Here is an 18,438-nt window from a genome sequence, read left to right on the forward strand (position 1 = left end):
TATATATATATATATATATATATATATATATATATATATACCATGTTTCAAGTAATTTAATTGTAAGAAAGATGCACAATAAGCCATCATTACAGGTATATATCTACATATGACAGGAACCGGAAATACCTCACAGGAGCAGCTGAAGGAAGCTCCTTGAGAGCCGGGAAATGCATCTCAAACTAATCCTGCCAACACAGCAGACATAACCACTGTAACATCTTCCCTTTTCATAGTAATACATCACATATTAAAACATTATAAAACCTTATTAACCTTATAAGCATTATATATAAGCATTAAAATGATATAAGACATTTTATTATTAAAACATTATAAACATTGTGAAACATTGTGAAACATGCAAAGTTCTGATGCAAGCAACTGTAACATCTTCCCTTCATATTGGCACATATTGAAACATTATAAACCTTATTTAAACTGAACAGCCTGAAGATAATGAGTGAGACCTCATCAAAACGTCGCCAAGATACTCTCAACCTTACACGGGAAAAGACTCGAATATGCCAAGACCTACACACTACACACACACACACACACACACACACCATTCCAATGGTCTGACTTAGAATTTTCTATGTTATGCTTCCACAGTTGGAGGAAGAACAGGTAACTTTAAATGGCTCACTCTCTCTTCAGGCAGGAAGGTACTGTTCAAATATCCATCCTGAGCACCTTTTCCATGGCTTCCAACGTCACCTTTTCTGAAGTAATCGGCACAGTGCAAAGCCGGATCCGAGCCTGCAAAGCTCCCACCCTACCCTGCCAGTTCATCTCTAACTTGACCCAGCTCTATAGAGGTAAATAGTGTAGAGTTTCTAAAAAAAAGAAAATTGTTTTGAAGTAAGTTTATTTGCAATAAAGAAACACATTTTCTTCATAGCTGTCTTGGTTGAAGTTGGAAACATCTCAGAACATCTAGAGCAACCTTGGCAACTTTAAGCCTGGTGGACTTCAACTCCCAGAATTCCCCAGCCAGCTCTGTATTAAGCTTTGCTCTAGAGGCTGGAATGCAAAGATCAAGTCTGTTGTGACATGTGTAATTTGTCTCATCATAAAAAATACTCTATACATGGGAAGGCTGTTTTCATTGTATGTGAGGCTTTTCATCTCAGAGATACAACATTTGAACTTGTCCAAATGACCTGCACACAGTTCTGAGAATCAAATAACAGGGAGGATACATTTAAAACAAAAAGATAGCCGTTACAAAGACATTGCGATTGGTTAGATTTTTCAAGAATGTTAATCTATTGGTGGAGATCCACAGTCTGTTAAAGCACCACTGTAATCACACAATTGCCCTTGAGATTCTTTATGAAAAAGGATTAGTCTGCTTGGCACCTCATGAAAGGCATGCAGAGAAAACACACAAGACAGAAAAACAAAAACCGAAATACCAATGTAGAAAATTGCCAAGGTAGATAGATGTAAATCCCACATCTTTAGAGTGAGTTTTTCTCATGGGGTGTATATTATATAATAATCGAAAAAGAAAGCAGAGAGGCGTAACATTGCCTATCTCTAAAAGTAACCTAACTGGCATTGTGTGCTAAATTTCACACAGAAATTCAGCAACTCAAGGAAGAGCGAAGACATCTTCTGTAGTCTCATCCTCAGAAGAAGTGTTAATAGTTAAACTCCTTATTTTAATGCCTATTTTGCTTGGCAGCAGAGTCAGTATATTTTTACAGTTACTTTTATTTGGATGGGACACTTAGTTGCATATAGTTTAGATAAAGACAAGAAAACACTTTGGGACATCAAAAATTCTGCCCTCCCAGCTGTGATTTTAGCTTTATCGGTGTAACTCGAAAGAAAACAAGATGAATTTTATTTTTTATTTTTCTTTGAGAGATGAACAAAACATAATTTTTCTTGGTCCTTTACGTTGACATCTCAGAAGGGAAGCTAAGTACAGAATCAAGTAAAAGTTGTAATTTGCAAAGCAATATCCAGTAAAGAGCCTTTTTTTCCTTTCCAAGCAAAGTTATAACATTGTAAATGTATTTTTCCCCCTTCTGTCTTTATCTCTTTTTAGTTGGTGGTCTATGTAAACATAAAGATCCGGAATGTGACAGAGGGACTGCTGTGTGTGTAGACTTGGATGGCATTGCCGTTTGCCAGTGCAAACCTGGGTATTTCAAATATAACAAACTGGATTATTCATGCAGAGGTATTGTGCTTTACACAGCTAGGTGGCTGGGACTGGTCTTTTTAATCTTTTGGTTCCAGTTCAAAAGATTTTATGCAGATCAACACAATTCCTTGCCTTTCTATGCATGCTAAGGAACTCTGCTCTCTGAATAAGTATTAAGAGCTTACTGAGTTTCTTGGTCTTTTATTTAACTAGAGTGGAGATATTGGGGATATTGTCTTCTGCCCGCTCTCTGTGAAGCAATGATATTATCTTTTTGAACAGCCAGAAAAATAAATAAAATAAAAGGGAGCAGGACAGGGAGGAGTCCGCTACGCCCATAATGAAAATTAAATTTTTAGAGATTACATTGTGTAGTTATTTCCGTCTTTGTTTTGTCTGATTTCCTAGTGAAGTTAAAAAAAGGTAATTGATCTTTATGCTCAGCTCTTTACGTTGCCTGAAAAGTATGAATTGTTTTCATCCCCCAAAGTGGATAATCCACAGTTGGAGCCAATGCCATTTACTGAAGATCCTATCAGAATAAGAACCTTCATTTGCTGCAAAACAAAAATTTTACCCTCTGTGCAGGGGTGGACTTCAAAAATTTTAGCAAGGGCTTCTCTGCCTGGTTGCTGGGTGGGTGTGGCCATGGTGGGTGTGGCTTAGTCGGCCTCCTGTACCATGGGAGGGCATTTTTGCCCTCCATGGGCTCTGGAGGCTTTCCTTGAGCCTCCAGGAGTGTGAAAATGGCCTCCCCAGGCTCCGGAGGCCCTCTGGACTTCTGAACTTCCAGTAGGCCCATTTTTGGCCCTCCCTGAGTCTCCACGCGCACCCTGCACTTACCTGCATCCAAAATAGCCGCGTGGGGACTTATGGAAGGGGAGGGGAGGGGTGGACAGGGCCAGCCAGGAGTGGGATGTGGGGGTTCTTCAAACTGCACAGAATCTTAGCTAGAGGTTCTCCTGAACCCCTGTGAACTCCCAGCAGCCCATCCCTGCCTCAGTGCATCTTCAGGGACATTCAATTCTATACCAACTGAACCATAATATAGATAAATTTTCAAATGTTATCTAGATTTCAGTAATGTGACCCCATTTTTCATTTGCAATTTTAGCCATAGCAATCTCTTCTATTAATCTGAACTTCAAACAAAAACAGAAAATCCGGAAAAATGCATATTTGTGAGATATTGCAATGAAATTGGATTTAATCCAGTCTGCTAGGGAAAACATTTGTATGGGCTCTATAAAAAATTATTTTATGGGCTCTAAGAATACTTTGTATAACTCATTGATTCCTCATATAAACACTCTCAGAAATATAATCTAAAATAAATATTCTAGATCAGTGGTTCTCAAGCTTGATAACTTTAATATATGTGGAACTCCGAGAATTCCTTAGCTAGCCTCCATTGAGAAACACCGATCTAGATTGTAGATTTCAATTGGGTATACAAATCAAACAAATTTGGTTTTTGTAAGTATAATTTGTTAAATAAATTATAATTGAGTTTGGAATATTATATGAAGGGAATCTATAGTTAGATTCTTAGTCTTAAAACTGATGGAAACTTAATAATTCAACCTTTAGATCCTGACCAAGGATCTAAAAATTATTGAGGTAGTGTCTAAGAATATAAGCACTTCCAATCAGGGTAGGGTTTTGTTTTGATTTGGGTTTTTTTGGAAAATCAGGGTGTTCATGTCTGAAAAATTCAGTATTTCCAGATATCAATGTAGTCTTTTAAGTATTGAGCCTCTGAGGCTCCAATCACAATTGGTATAACAATAGATTTAATTTTCTATAAGTGTTCAACTTTGATGTGCAAGTACTAGTATTTCATATTTTTTTCTAATTTCCAATCCTTAATCCTAGCATCACCCAGTATAGCAACATCAATGAACCAGATTTTCTTCTTTCCAATGACTGTTCTACAAGGCATATTATGAACAAGATGCCTGTGTGTTTGGATCTTAAATTCCCATAAGACCTTAACCCACTCATTTTCCAAAACCGTCAACTTGATGGTCCCAGTAGGTTTTACTACATTCAGATCCAAACCTCTGGCAAAGTTTCCAATGAATAATTCTGGCAACTTGGTCATGATGCTGTGGATAGGATTTTGCAAATATCATTAAAAAGCCTGAGCTTTTGTGAGCTGTAGGTAGCAGAAAGGCTAGATAAAGTTGTCAGTTTGAAAGGGTGCTATCCAGGGGTGAAATCCAGCAGATTCTGACAGGTTCTGGAGAACCGGTAGTGGAAATTTTGAATAGTTCGGAGAACCAGCAAATATCACCTCTGGCTGGCCCCAGAGTAGGGTGGGTATGGAGATTTTGGAGATATCCTTCCCCCTGGAGTGGGATGGGAATGGAGATTTTGCAGTATCCTTCCCCTGCCATGCCCACCAAGCCACACCACGCCCACCAAGCCATGCCCATAGAACCGGTAGTAAAAAAAAAATGGATTTCAACACTGGTGCTACCAGAGTCCTCTTAATTGGTCTGTTATCATAATATGGGTTTCTTCCTCCAGTGGGTTGTGGTAATTTCTCCAAGGAATGACTCTGCTGTATGGAGAAGAAGGAATCCATGATAATGACTCAAAGGGAATATCTTATGGGAACTAAACGAATTTTGCCGTCATCAGTGCCAATAGAAAAGAACAATCCATAGTTCACGGCTGAACCGTGGAGTCCTTGGTGCTCTCTGAGCTCGGTTTTTAGCTTGCACACATTTCATTACCCAATTTCACCATAAACGTTTGGAATGATCAGAAGAAAAAACGATTAAAATGGAAAGCCATCTGTCTCTAGTCACATAGTACTGAGAATATCTGTAGCTCAGGGTTGAAATGAGGGGTCTTTGGTGCTCTATGAGCTTGGTTGTTTTTCTTGCAGATGTTTCATTACCCAAACTAGGTAACATCATCAGTGCATTGTTAATAAAACGCCTGCAAGAAAGCAACCAAGCTGAGAGAGCACCAAGGGCCACATAGTCATACTGTAACTTAGTTGCTTAATTGGGAAATGTTGTGATAATTATCTGATTAGATGCTGTTCTTCTCATTGATTTATTTCAGTCTGCCTTAGTGCTTCCAGATTTCCTTGTCAAATGTTAGCCATTCTGATAGGTGTCTGTATCTTGGGTGACATTTTCACCATTGAAAGACTGAGCAAAGATATGAGTTGGGGCTCTATAAAAAATTATTTTATGGGCTCTAAGAATACTTTGTAGAACTCATTGATTCCTCATATAAACACTCTCAGAAATATAATCTAAAATAAATATTCTAGATCAGTGGTTCTCAAGCTTGATAACTTTAATATATGTGGAACTCCCAGAATTCCTTAGCTAGCCTCCATTGAGAAACACCGATCTAGATTGTAGATTTCAATTGGGTATACAAATCAAACAAATTTGGTTTTTGTAAGTATAATTTGTTAAATAAATTATAATTGAGTTTGGAATATTATATGAAGGGAATCTATAGTTAGATTCTTAGTCTTAAAACTGATGGAAACTTAATAATTCAACCTTTAGATCCTGACCAAGGATCTAAAAATTATTGAGGTAGTGTCTAAGAATATAAGCACTTCCAATCAGGGTAGGGTTTTGTTTTGATTTGGGTTTTTTTGGAAAATCAGGGTGTTCATGTCTGAAAAATTCAGTATTTCCAGATATCAATGTAGTCTTTTAAGTATTGAGCCTCTGAGGCTCCAATCACAATTGGTATAACAATAGATTTAATTTTCTATAAGTGTTCAACTTTGATGTGCAAGTACTAGTATTTCATATTTTTTTCTAATTTCCAATCCTTAATCCTAGCATCACCCGGTATAGCAACATCAATGAACCAGATTTTCTTCTTTCCAATGATTGTTCTACAAGGCATATTATGAACAAGATGCCTGTGTGTTTGGATCTTAAATTCCCATAAGACCTTAACCCACTCATTTTCCAAAACCGTCAACTTGATGGTCCCAGTAGGTTTTACTACATTCAGATCCAAACCTCTGGCAAAGTTTCCAATGAATAATTCTGGCAACTTGGTCATGATGCTGTGGATAGGATTTTGCAAATATCATTAAAAAGCCTGAGCTTTTGTGAGCTGTAGGTAGCAGAAAGGCTAGATAAAGTTGTCAGTTTGAAAGGGTGCTATCCAGGGGTGAAATCCAGCAGATTCTGACAGGTTCTGGAGAACCGGTAGTGGAAATTTTGAATAGTTCGGAGAACCAGCAAATATCACCTCTGGCTGGCCCCAGAGTAGGGTGGGTATGGAGATTTTGGAGATATCCTTCCCCCTGGAGTGGGATGGGAATGGAGATTTTGCAGTATCCTTCCCCTGCCATGCCCACCAAGCCACACCACGCCCACCAAGCCATGCCCATAGAACCGGTAGTAAAAAAAAAATGGATTTCAACACTGGTGCTACCAGAGTCCTCTTAATTGGTCTGTTATCATAGACTAATATGGGTTTCTTCCTCCAGTGGGTTGTGGTAATTTCTCCAAGGAATGACTCTGCTGTATGGAGAAGAAGGAATCCATGATAATGACTCAAAGGGAATATCTTATAGGAACTAAACGAATTTTGCCGTCATCAGTGCCAATAGAAAAGAACAATCCATAGTTCACGGCTGAACCGTGGAGTCCTTGGTGCTCTCTGAGCTCGGTTTTTAGCTTGCACACATTTCATTACCCAATTTCACCATAAACGTTTGGAATGATCAGAAGAAAAAACGATTGAAATGGAAAGCCATCTGTCTAGTCACATAGTACTGAGAATATCTGTAGCTCAGGGTTGAAATGAGGGGTCCTTGGTGCTCTATGAGCTTGGTTGTTTTTCTTGCAGATGTTTCACTACCCAAACGAGGTAACATCATCAGTGCATTGTTAATAAAACGCCTGCAAGAAAGCAACCAAGCTGAGAGAGCACCAAGGGCCACATAGTCATACTGTAACTTAGTTGCTTAATTGGGAAATGTTGTGATAATTATCTGATTAGATGCTGTTATTCTCATTGATTTATTTCAGTCTGCCTTAGTGCTTCCAGATTTCCTTGTCAAATGTTAGCCATTCTGATAGGTGTCTGTATCTTGGGTGACATTTTCACCATTGAAAGACTGAGCAAAGATATGAGTTGGGGCTATGTATCTATTTTATCTATGTTTATTTCCTACCTATAATTACCTCCAAGATGCTTTTCTCCCTGAAAAGGAAAAAAATAGAGCTTTTATGTCTTCAAACCCCTTTCTCCCTCCCCTTATATGAAGTTAGGAGCTGAGCTGAACTCCTGTTGACTTTGTAATGTATTTTTCTATACTGAGTCTTCAATCACAGCCACTATGTGGAATAATACTGACCTCTACTGGTCAGTTGGCTTAAATATATTTAACTACCAACTGACCTTTATTTACATATATAAAAGTCCATCACCTTTTTACCTTCTTAATTATCTTAAACCATCCTTACATTGTATTCTCTGAGAGTCACTGTTAGGAATTAAAAGATTGACAAAAAAATCTGCTATTGTCTCATAGCAAATACAATTTGAAACTGGTTTTTGGAGAAAGTATTGTACAAGATACTGGAGCTTCTTAAAAAGCAAGCCTTTATATTGTACAGCTAAAGTAGTAATCCTTTGAATCTCAACCATTATATTTTTTCAGCCATTGGCATTTTATTCATCAAAATTCTTTCTCTTGATTTTTAGCGTGTGAAGATGGGTATAAACTTGAAAATGACACTTGTGTGAGGTATGAAAAATAAGGAGCTTTTCCCCCCCCCCACTTTTTTCACCAATACATTGTATTGAATATAAGCCTAGATGTCCTCAGCTGCCATGTCCATTGTGTGCAGGAGGTCGGAGGTCAGGGAGGAAATGAGGTCTGCCACTTTGGTCTAGTTCGGGTGTCGGCAATCCACAGCTCCAGAGCCACATGTGGCTTTTTGACCCCTTTCCTGAAGCTCCCTGCTGACCCGGTTGCGTGACCTGCTCTCTGCCCTGAAACACTGGCCCAACCCGGCGATGGCCGATGCCAACCTCACTAACAAGAGGGCTGGCAGGCTGGGAATGGGATCTGGGAGGAGGGTACGACAGAAAGGGAGAGAGGCCCACAGCTGAGGAGAGAGCACTAGTCACAGTGGCGGCTTCCCCGAAGACGACCCTCCTCCTTTTCACAAAGGAGAAAAATAGAAATGTGAGGGAGGGGGAGAGAGAGAGAGACCCATTTCCCATAGAAAACACTGGGAGCCACAAAACCTGGGTAGGCGTGACTGGGGGGGGGTCATGTGACTGGGTGGGAGTGACATTGAGTTGACTACTCCCACCCAAGTTTTGTGGTTCCCAATGTTTTCTTTTCTGTGGGAAATGGATCCAAATGGCTCTTTGAGTGTTTAAGGTTACAGACCCCTAGTCTAGTTGTTAAGGACCAGGCTAGAAGGGGGATACTATGAGTTCAAGTCCAGCCTTAGCCATGAAAGCAAGCTGGGTGACCTTGAGTCAGCCACACTCTCTCAACCCAACTCACCTCACAGGGTTGGGGAAAATAGAAGGAAAGTGTGTTGGCTATGAGTTATTTGTGAAAATAATAAGGATATAATATTTGTTGCTCTTAGAGAAATGAACCAGGATCACAGGGTGGTAGTGGTTCTCAGATAAATCAATCCATGGGAGGAGGCAGAGTGTTAGCATTAGAATTTACAACAGAGGGGTTCTTTTTACTTTATTCATTTTGGATGAATGGATTCCTACTGAACAGGTTGTGGGTTCATACATAAAAGACTAAAACTATGTCTCCACTGTTTTCTTTTCAGTTGTCCATTTGGATTGGGGGGATTCAACTGCAAGAATCGTACGTATCCAGTCCAATGTTCTTACCTATTCTATCTAGTTTTATTTGCTTTCCTTAATTTTTATACTTCCTTCCACTGTAGATTATCACTGATAAACATATCTGTGACCAATCACCTCTAATTATATAAAAACAATCAATTTAGAAAGTATTTACCTCAAAAGTATCTTAACCTAGATAATTTAAATACAATATACAAACATTATATATTTATCTACAGTATATAAAATATAATTAAATTGAATATGCATTCAAAATTTACAATTCTTCCAGGTTTAGTTACTCTTCAATATAGTATATGTTAATACACTTTAATATATACTGCAGTATATTGTGTTTAATATATTTATAACTTTATAAAATCTTCCAACTCCTTTTCTGTATTTATTTATTTGCTCATACAATTTGGATGCCCCCTGACTTCAACTGACTTGGGGATGTGGATCTTTTCATTTTGTGAAAGGCTTATGCAAATAGGTTTATTTGAGACAAAATTCATACCCACTTCTGATTGGAAGACTGATGCCATCCTTTCAGTGTGGTGGAGAAAATAAAATATGTACAAATGCAGAATTCCTTCAAGTTGAAACAAAATGCTTTGTTGAGGGATATGCTGTTGCTCCCAAGTGTCTCACTGAGGTGGAGCTTGGAAATTACTAAATTCACAGTTTAAAAATTCACAGTTTAAAAAAGAAAAAAAAGAAATTCAGCAGAACTCTAGAAAGATGATAGAACATAATATGGGATTCTGATCCAATGTCATTTCAAAATCTTTAGCGCTCCCTAAATTAAATGATAGCTTCAAGGATATCTTAAATCCGAGGAGTCAGATAGATTGACGATTATGGTCCTTCCTGGCTCATATTCTAAAAGATAACCCAAACATTTATTTGAGATCAGAGACTGAATGTCTGCCTGTGCAGGACTTTTGAAAGAATGTGACTCCCAAACCATATTGCCTTACACAGCCTTTTGAACTAGCCAAATTTTGGACTGTCCTGAAGAGAAGTTTGCAAAGACAACAATATAATAATCTAACATTTTAATTAGTTTTTTTTAATTAACATCTCCTAAAGCTTCAGCGATGTCAGCATTGCCTCACAGCCAAGCAGATTTTTGTTTGGTTCCCTACAAGATCTGAGTTGGTTGAATCTTTCCTTCTGACATTGGATGGAGATAAACATTCCATGACTGCAACATAGGTCAGATGTCTATGGAGATTCTCAATCATCCAGATTGTCCCAAAGGTGCTTTTCCAAGAGGCAACTGGACTTTCTGGTTTTTTCTTCAAAGACGCTTCTCATCCAAGACGCTTCTCATCAAAGACGCTTCTCATCCAAGAAGCTTCTTGGATGAAAAGTGAAACAACTTCAAAGAAAAACCAGAAAGTCCAGTTGCCTCATGGAAAAGCACCTTTGGGACAACATAGGTCAGAGTTTCCAGCTAAGGGACTTTTTGCAGAGAACAGGAAACTGACAGCCACTTATTGCTAGTCATTCTAGGAAAAAAGAAAAGGAATGGTGCTTAAAGTGGCCTGTTCTTTGTTTTAGCATACCAGCTTATCACCATCGTGATTGCAGCAGCTGGAGGGGGACTTCTGCTCATTATGGGAATAGCTCTGATAGTCACATGCTGCCAGTAAGTACCATAAATGTCTCATCCTTTGATGTTTTTAAACTATTTTTAAATAACATTAATGAGAAATGAAAGCACTTTTTAATTTTTGAAAAAGGTTCCTATGGATTATATCTTTATTGATCAATTTGCTTTGCCTATTTAAATAATAGTTAGCTTTGCAAACATCAGGAAGGTTCAAGCTGACAGAAAACAGCTTCAATCCTGCCGTGAAGCTTGTGCTGGCCATAATAAGCAGATGTTCCAATACTGAATAGAGGAAATTATTTTTTGGGGGGGAATATTTATTTCATGTTGTTAAAGAAGAGAGTTGGATATTCTTGTTTTCCTGCCTTCTGTCCAAACAATGTATTATATCCTAGCCACAATTCTGTGATTGGTAGATTAGGCTAAGAGAAAATAATCTTTTATCATCCTCTAGCATAGGACTTAGACTTATATACCGCTTCATAATGCTTTACAGCCCTTCCTAAGCGGTTTACAGAGTCAGCATATTTCCCCCAACAATCTGGGTTCTCATTTTACCGACCTCGGAAGGATGGAAAGCCGAGTCAACCTTGAGCCAGACAGGATCAAACTGCTGGCAGTCGGCAAAATTAGCCTGCAATACTTCATTCTAACCACTGCGCCACCACAGCTGTATCCAATGTATATATTAGTGGGCACTTTCGTATCCATGTTTTCCACTTCACACTATTTAGCCTGCCGATAAATGTATTTTTTCTTTTCAGAAAGAATAAAAATGATATAAGCAAACTCATCTTCAAAAGCGGTGACTTCCAAATGTCACCGTATGCAGAATATCCCAAAAACCCTCGTGTTCAGGACTGGAGCAGAGAAACCATTGAAATGCAAGAGAACGGGAGTACTAAAAACCTATTACAGATGACGGATGTTTACTATATGGTATATATTCCTACATTGAATGAATGTCTGGGAAAGACAGGCACTTTGCAATCATTCAGAGATGTGTAAGAATAAAGAAGCAGGATACTCTTATCAATTGTTCAACACAAAATGAAAATACAGCAAACAGTCACTGAGAAATGAACAAAATGAAGGTTATGAGTTTGTTCATATTATAGTATTTCATACTGACTTGGATTGGTGGCTGTGGTAGCTTCTTCAGTAAAGCTTCTTCTGATACGGGTTATCCTCGACTTAACAACCATTTGTTTAGCGTCCATTTGCAGCAGAACTGAAAAAAATATCTTATGAATGGTATTCCCTTAAGACTGTTGCAGCATCCCCATGGTCATGTGATCAACATTTGGGCGCTAGGCAACTGGGGTATATTATGACAATTGCACTCTCCCAGGGGTCACGTGATCACCATGTATAAACTTCCCAGCAAACTTCTGACAAGGAAAATTAATGGGGAAATCCAGGTTCACTTAATGACTGCATGACTCACTTAACCACTGGAAAAATTCGCTTAACAACTGTGGCCAAAAAAAAAAAAGTCATACAATGGGGCAAAACTCACCTGCCTTGCTCAGCAATGGAAATTTTGGTCTCAATGAAGGTTGTAAGTCGAGGACTACCTGTATTGCAGGTTGTAGGAATCCACCGCTTCTGTCTAGAACCTAATAGAATTCATTTCTTTCTTTGAAAATACTAGAAGAAAATACTTCTTTTAAAATACTTTGCTTAAAGTATTTTAAAACACTTTTAAACGAGTTGCCAGGTTGTTGATAATTGATCAGGAATCTGCATTATTGAATTCCCAAAGGTGTTTAACTAAGTTAGATAATAGTGAAAAGAATACTATCGCATTGATTTCATATGCATGGATTTATCCTGTTTCTTTAACCTCTTTTTCCTCTTTTGTGTTGGACACTATGATGTTTTCCTCTTGCTGTATATTAATATTTAAATCCCATGGGATTGGAACGCAATCTTCATTATTATTGAATGGCTTCCAATAGAAGAATGGTGAAGAGATATAACCCCCTCTGTTTCTAGCAGTATACGAAGCTGAAAGATAAGGAAAGTCTTGGGGAGAAAAGTGCCTGCCCGAGAAACTCCCATTTGTGCAATATTTAGCTCTGTCCATGTAAATAAAAACTGGCAAGTGTTGAATGATTCTTTCCTTCTTTTCTGTGCAAATCTCTCTCCTTTAGCCAACTAATCTAAGGAATCCTGAACTAGAAAGAAATGGGATCTATCCGCCTTACACAGGTCTTCCAGGATCTCGACATTCCTGTATATACCCTGGACAATATAACCCATCCTTCATTAGCGATGACAGCAGAAGAAGAGATTATTTTTAATCCAGGTGAAAAAAGGCAGCAATTGGGTGGCAAATGGGACCTTTGTATGCAACATGTTCCCAAGTATGCAGTCGTCAGACAACAACTCGGTCACAACTGTGTATAGAAGGGGACTTTGAACCTGTGGAAAATCTCAGAAGGAGCTGCGCACAAGGAGCCACCTCCAACTGAGCAGCCAAAAGAAGGCAGGTGTGGAAAGCAAGTTCCGTACGTCTGGTTGTCGGAAAGACAAGGAAGACATTCTGCGTATGTTCCTCACCACTAACTGTCACATAATGTGAACGTAATAATAGATCGTGAAAGCAAAACTAACAAAACACTGTGGATGACACGCTAAATCTGATGCCATTAGGGTGTGTTGTGTTTACAGATAGTGTCTAGTGTGCTAGGTGTGTGTTGCCCACTTTTTTTTAATGCAAAGCTGGCTTGAATGAATGTTATGGAACGAACCCTTGCCCTGTTGCCAGGTGTCTACTAGGAGGTACTCACAGCATGTTGCTTACCGAGTGGTGGAGATGGGTACGGGAATATGGCCTAGAGATATGGGATCCTCATGCAGAATCCAAGGTGGGGGTTTATCCCGCTCCAAAAAGGAAAAAAAAAAGGTGATTTCCCCATGATCTGTCCTGTTATTTAGTTATGGCCTAATTTTGTAGCAGTGCTGCTTAACTCATTGCCCTTATTCATTCTTCCCTTATGCACTCCAGGCCAGATGCAAAAAAAGTTACGTTTAGTTATGTTCTGTGGATTTTTTCCTCTTGTCTGTCTAATGAGGGTGTAGGTCTGTCTATGGAGATTCTCAATCATCCAGTTCATGGTTATCCCAAAGGTGCTTTTTTTTCCAAAAGGCAACTGGACTTTCTTGTTTTGTTTTGTTTTTTAAAAAAACCTTTCACTTCTCATCCAAGAAGCTTCTTCTATTCTAACTGAAGAAGTTCTAACTTCAGTTAGAACTGAAGAAGCTCCTTGGATGAGAAGCGAAACCTTTTCAAAGAAAAAAAACACCAAGAAAGTGCAGCTGCTTTTGGGAAAAAGCACCTTTGGGATGCTGGTGTACAATAGGTCATCTGCATGTAATACAACCTTCTGTAATAGATTACATTGTCCAGATCCTGACCAAGGTTTTCCAGGTTTGCAAAGTTGCTCCTACATCATTTGACAATAGTAAATGCACAAAATGTACAAACAGATATTATCCAAGACAGCTTAGTCTCATACTGTATATTGTTCATAGACTTCTTTATAACATTTCCTGATTTTTAAAAAAACACACCTTTGAGGAACTTTGATATTTGTTCTAAACAAGTGCTATTCTGAAAAGTGATCTTTGTCAAGGTGTGGCAAGTTGCTAGGTAGTAAAGATGGTTGAGTGGAACTTGAGCTGAATCATAAAAGTTCGTGAATGGCGAAGACCGGATAGACAGATTATTCATTTGTATTAGAAGAGTACAGAATGTGAGCAAATTGAACAGAAGACCATGTGATCAATTCAACTTTGGTCCTTCAGAGTCACAGACTGTGCTTACCTTGTGCAGTAGTTCCCTATCTGCAACGCTGCACAAACTGGTACAGAAAGATATGCCATGATGCAGAAGAAAACATGTACGATAGAGGCTACCACAACCAGTTTGCCTCCAGGATTGGCTATCCGATATAGAATCATGAAGTCCCTATGAAGTCCCTGGAACTATCCTCTATGGTTATACTTAATTCTGTAATCAGAGCAGTAGACAGTTTAGCACTGTTGATATTTGGGGGGCATACTATGGCACCCATGAAATAGTAAGTGCCTAGTCATAAAATGCTCATTTAGATAAAAGGCAAGGCAATGAGGTACATCCATTCACCAATTTGTTTATTAAGAATGCCTCTGGCATCTAACGCATTGTCAGAAATAAAAGTTGTTTTTGTTGGGTGCTTTAGAGCAGACTAGCTTCACATTCATTGTTTCAAATTAAAATCCAAAAGGGGAAAAAAATTAGGGAAGAAAGCTTTGTGGGCATCAAAAGGCACAATGTTATCTCTGGCCATAATGTTGGACATCCAGAAATTATAACAATTGTCCAAGGTATTTCTGGGGAAATTGATTGTTTCAAGAGGCTAAGATCAAACTAAAGCATCCACATCTGTGCTTCTAAGCGTATATATTGGTCCTCTTTTATTTATAGACTAAGCAGGGTCTAACGATGGGAAAGGTGGAAGGAAAGAGAAGAGGGCAACCTATAGCAAGGTAGATTGAGTCAGTAATGGGTGCACCACTGAAAGACTTGAAGGACCAAGTTAGGGAGACATTGTCTTGGAGAAATTCTATGTGGTCAATAAGGATTGGCACTGACTTGATAGCATATATGCAACCAAAGTAGATGAAGTAGTTTTTCCCCAATCTATGCAGAGACTATAATAGAAGGTTATTTTCTTAAAACACCTGGAACACACCAGGTTGGGAAAAACTGTACTAAGCAGTCTCTTCCATTTTGTTTCAGTCTGTAACTTCTCCATTTATGAAATGATGTAGGAACAACATGTTGACAGTTGTTAACAATATTTAACTGTGTGCTGTTCAGATTGCTGCCTTCTATATTGGGATTTGCTGTGTGATGAATTTAAGACTGTAGAAAGCCCTCTATTATGTGAAGATTTCCCCTCCCCCCCCAAAGCTGATTGGACTAGAAGACCTCCATGGTCCCTTCCAACTCCGTTATTCTGATCCTGCTTGATATGGAGTATAAATGAGGAAGTATAAATGTGAACTCCTGGATCAAGCACAAAATAACCTGGGGCCGAAGGGATTGAGTGGGGGAGCCTTCCAGCATGCAGTTAAATTGTATTTGTGCTGCATCAGGATTGCACATACACACCCAAAGAGATGGCCAGTACTGCCATGAGCTAGCAACACTGCCCGTATTAGCCATCTACTTGATAGCTCCAGAAACAACTTGGTGGGTCAAAGTGTCTCAAGCAGGACTTTCTTTTTAGACAGCAAAAAAAATCTGTTGTCTACATTCACTTTCCAAGAAATGTGTCATTCCCTTAATTTAAACAACCAAACTGTTTCTTACACCATCAATTTATACCACAAGTTTAAACAAAATATCTAATTCTTTAATTTAATCCTCTCAATTATATCTCTCAACCTATTGAGTGAATCTTGCCATTGGATCTCCTGGAGATTGAGATTTTGTACTAGATCAGGGCTGTCAAACTCAAGGCCCAGGGGCCAGATCTGGCCCGTGGAGCTGCCCTGGAAACATAGAAGGGCTGGCCCGCAATGCCTCTGCCAGCAAAAATGGAGCTTGGGAGAGGCCATATGACAGAGGCCGTCCCAGCTGAAAACGGAGCTCACGTGGGCTTCCCGAGCTCCGTTTTCACTGGCAGAGGGTTGCAGGAGGCCGTCGCAGCTGAAAACGGAGCTCAGGAGCCCATTTTCACTGACAGAGTATTCGGGTCACCACAGCTCAAGTGACGTTGAGCTGGCCAGGCCCATCCTGGCCAAGCCCCTCTGCCCCCACCAGGTCAAACACAATCCTTATGCGACCCTCAATGAAATCAAGTTTGACACCCCTGTACTAGATGGACAGATTTAATACGGTGAATTCTTATAATTTTGGCCAACCATCATTCTCAGTATTTCCTTGGGGACAACCATAACAATTTCTTGTCATTAATAGGCACACATTTCCACTGTAGATGTATTCTTCAAAGATGATAACAGTGAAAGCTCTATGGAGTTTAATTTTGTTGCTAAGCAACAAAAAAAACCCCTTCCCTGCATAAAGGGGACCCAAAGTAGTTATTAATTTATTTAGCTGAAATAATTTGATTTTTCCAGGTGATTGTCTTGAATCATCATTGTTTAATATCAGTGTGCTGAAACTGATATTTAAAAAACCTTAATTGGGTTTTATTTATTTACTCTTTACAAAGGGCAAGCTTGACTATTTTGAGAAAATATTTAAGGTTATGAATATATATACTTACGTGAAATAAGTTCTATCAGACCAAATATTTTTTTTCTCTTGGAGGCCTGGCCTTCCGATTATAACATAAATATCTATAAGTATGGGCACATTAATTCAGGGGTGATCAACTATGCTGACCCTCCTCATTTCAGCTGCATTAAAAACTCCCTAGACCTGCTTTTCTTTGTGAAATATATAAATTAGATATTTTTTGCACGAAAATAATAAGCACTGATTTCTATGAAATTAGTTTGCTTCACAGAAAGTTCTCCAGAGAAGCATGTAATACCTTATATCACTTCTTAACTCACAAGTATGTGAAAAGTTTGAACCTAATGTTAATTTTGCATGAAATCTTGTCTTTTTTGTTTTCTTATAAAATTTACATTTGTCACTTTTATTAGGCCAAACTCAAAGCTGCATATGATACCTTCAAAGATAAATCATGCCTTGTGTTTTTCTTCATGATGACCCTGAATTACTGACCATCAATGACTTGTAATTATTGTATTGTACATTGATCAGCTTTGCATATTTGTGAACATATCTTCTGATTTGTTTTGGTTATTTTAATTTTCCACACAGTGTTATTTAAAATCGTATCTTATTTGCAATCTTCACTAATTATACAGTAATGTAGTTTCTAAAGTATAATTTCTAAAAATTGGATTATTTTTATACCAGCGTCCAACATATCTGAACTCTGGCGTTCTAGTCAGTATGTTAAAAAAAAGGCTACAATAAAAGTATTAATAATATTCTCAACATGCGTTTTTATTGGAACAATTGGTGTTAACCAAAGCTATGCTTCCATATAAATGAATTAAGTAGACATAGAATTTTTTTTTAATTGGCCAAATGTGATTGGACACACAAGGAATTTGTCTTGGTGCATATGCTCTCAGTGTGCATAAAAGAAGAGATACGTTCATCAAGAATCACAAGGCACAACACTTAGTGATAGTCATAGGGTAAAAATAAGCAATCAGGAAACAATCAACATCAATATAAATAGGCAAATAACTATGGCCATGGATTTTGAGATCACATGTATAAAAGTAACATTAATTCTAGAATCCTGGGACAGCTGAGGAATCTTAGCAGATACATTGAAATGGGTGCATTTATTGAATTTGTACACAATGGCCTTCAATTTGATTTTGAAAACACCATAAAGGCAGCGTGAGGCAGACTTTCCTGGGAGTTATTCAATAACTGGAATCTATGGAGATTCTCAGTTGTCCCAAAGATACTTTTTAAAGAGGCAACTGCACTTTCTGGTTTTTATTTGAAGATGTTTCACTTCTATCTAGACCCGTTCCAGTCCGGCTTCCGGCCCGGATACAGTACGGAGACAGCTTTGGTCGCACTGGTGGATGATCTCTGGAGGGCCAGGGATAGGGGTTACTCCTCTGCCCTGGTCCTATTAGACCTCTCAGCGGCTTTTGATACCATCGACCATGGTATCCTGCTGCGCCGGTTGGAGGGGTTGGGAGTGGGAGGCACCGTTTATCGGTGGTTCTCCTCCTACCTCTCTGACCGGACGCAGACGGTGTTGAC

The 18,438-nt window shown here is 38.7% G+C and overlaps 1 protein-coding gene across 5 annotated transcripts in view; it reads left to right on the forward strand.

The window, feature by feature from the left end:
* The window catches only part of LOC131204156 (mucin-2-like), an 87,042-nt gene extending 69,406 nt beyond the window's left edge, over positions 1 to 17,636 (forward strand). For 2 of the 5 annotated variants that reach the window (XM_058195067.1, XM_058195059.1), the window contains 7 exons: positions 661 to 821; positions 2,063 to 2,197; positions 7,871 to 7,913; positions 8,974 to 9,011; positions 10,562 to 10,649; positions 11,378 to 11,552; positions 12,770 to 17,636. In XM_058195067.1, the coding sequence (XP_058051050.1) occupies positions 661 to 821; positions 2,063 to 2,197; positions 7,871 to 7,913; positions 8,974 to 9,011; positions 10,562 to 10,649; positions 11,378 to 11,552; positions 12,770 to 12,919 (790 nt within the window). In that variant the 3' untranslated portion in view covers positions 12,920 to 17,636. Of the gene's footprint in view, positions 1 to 660; positions 822 to 2,062; positions 2,198 to 7,870; positions 7,914 to 8,973; positions 9,012 to 10,561; positions 10,650 to 11,377; positions 11,553 to 12,769 lie in introns of those variants that run through there. The other 3 variants (XR_009156547.1, XM_058195076.1, XM_058195090.1) reach the window with 3 other exon arrangements.
* Positions 17,637 to 18,438: the final 802 nt, after the last annotated feature.

This window comes from Ahaetulla prasina, chromosome 1, assembly GCF_028640845.1.
Source record: "Ahaetulla prasina isolate Xishuangbanna chromosome 1, ASM2864084v1, whole genome shotgun sequence".
NCBI classification, from domain to species: domain Eukaryota; kingdom Metazoa; phylum Chordata; class Lepidosauria; order Squamata; family Colubridae; genus Ahaetulla; species Ahaetulla prasina.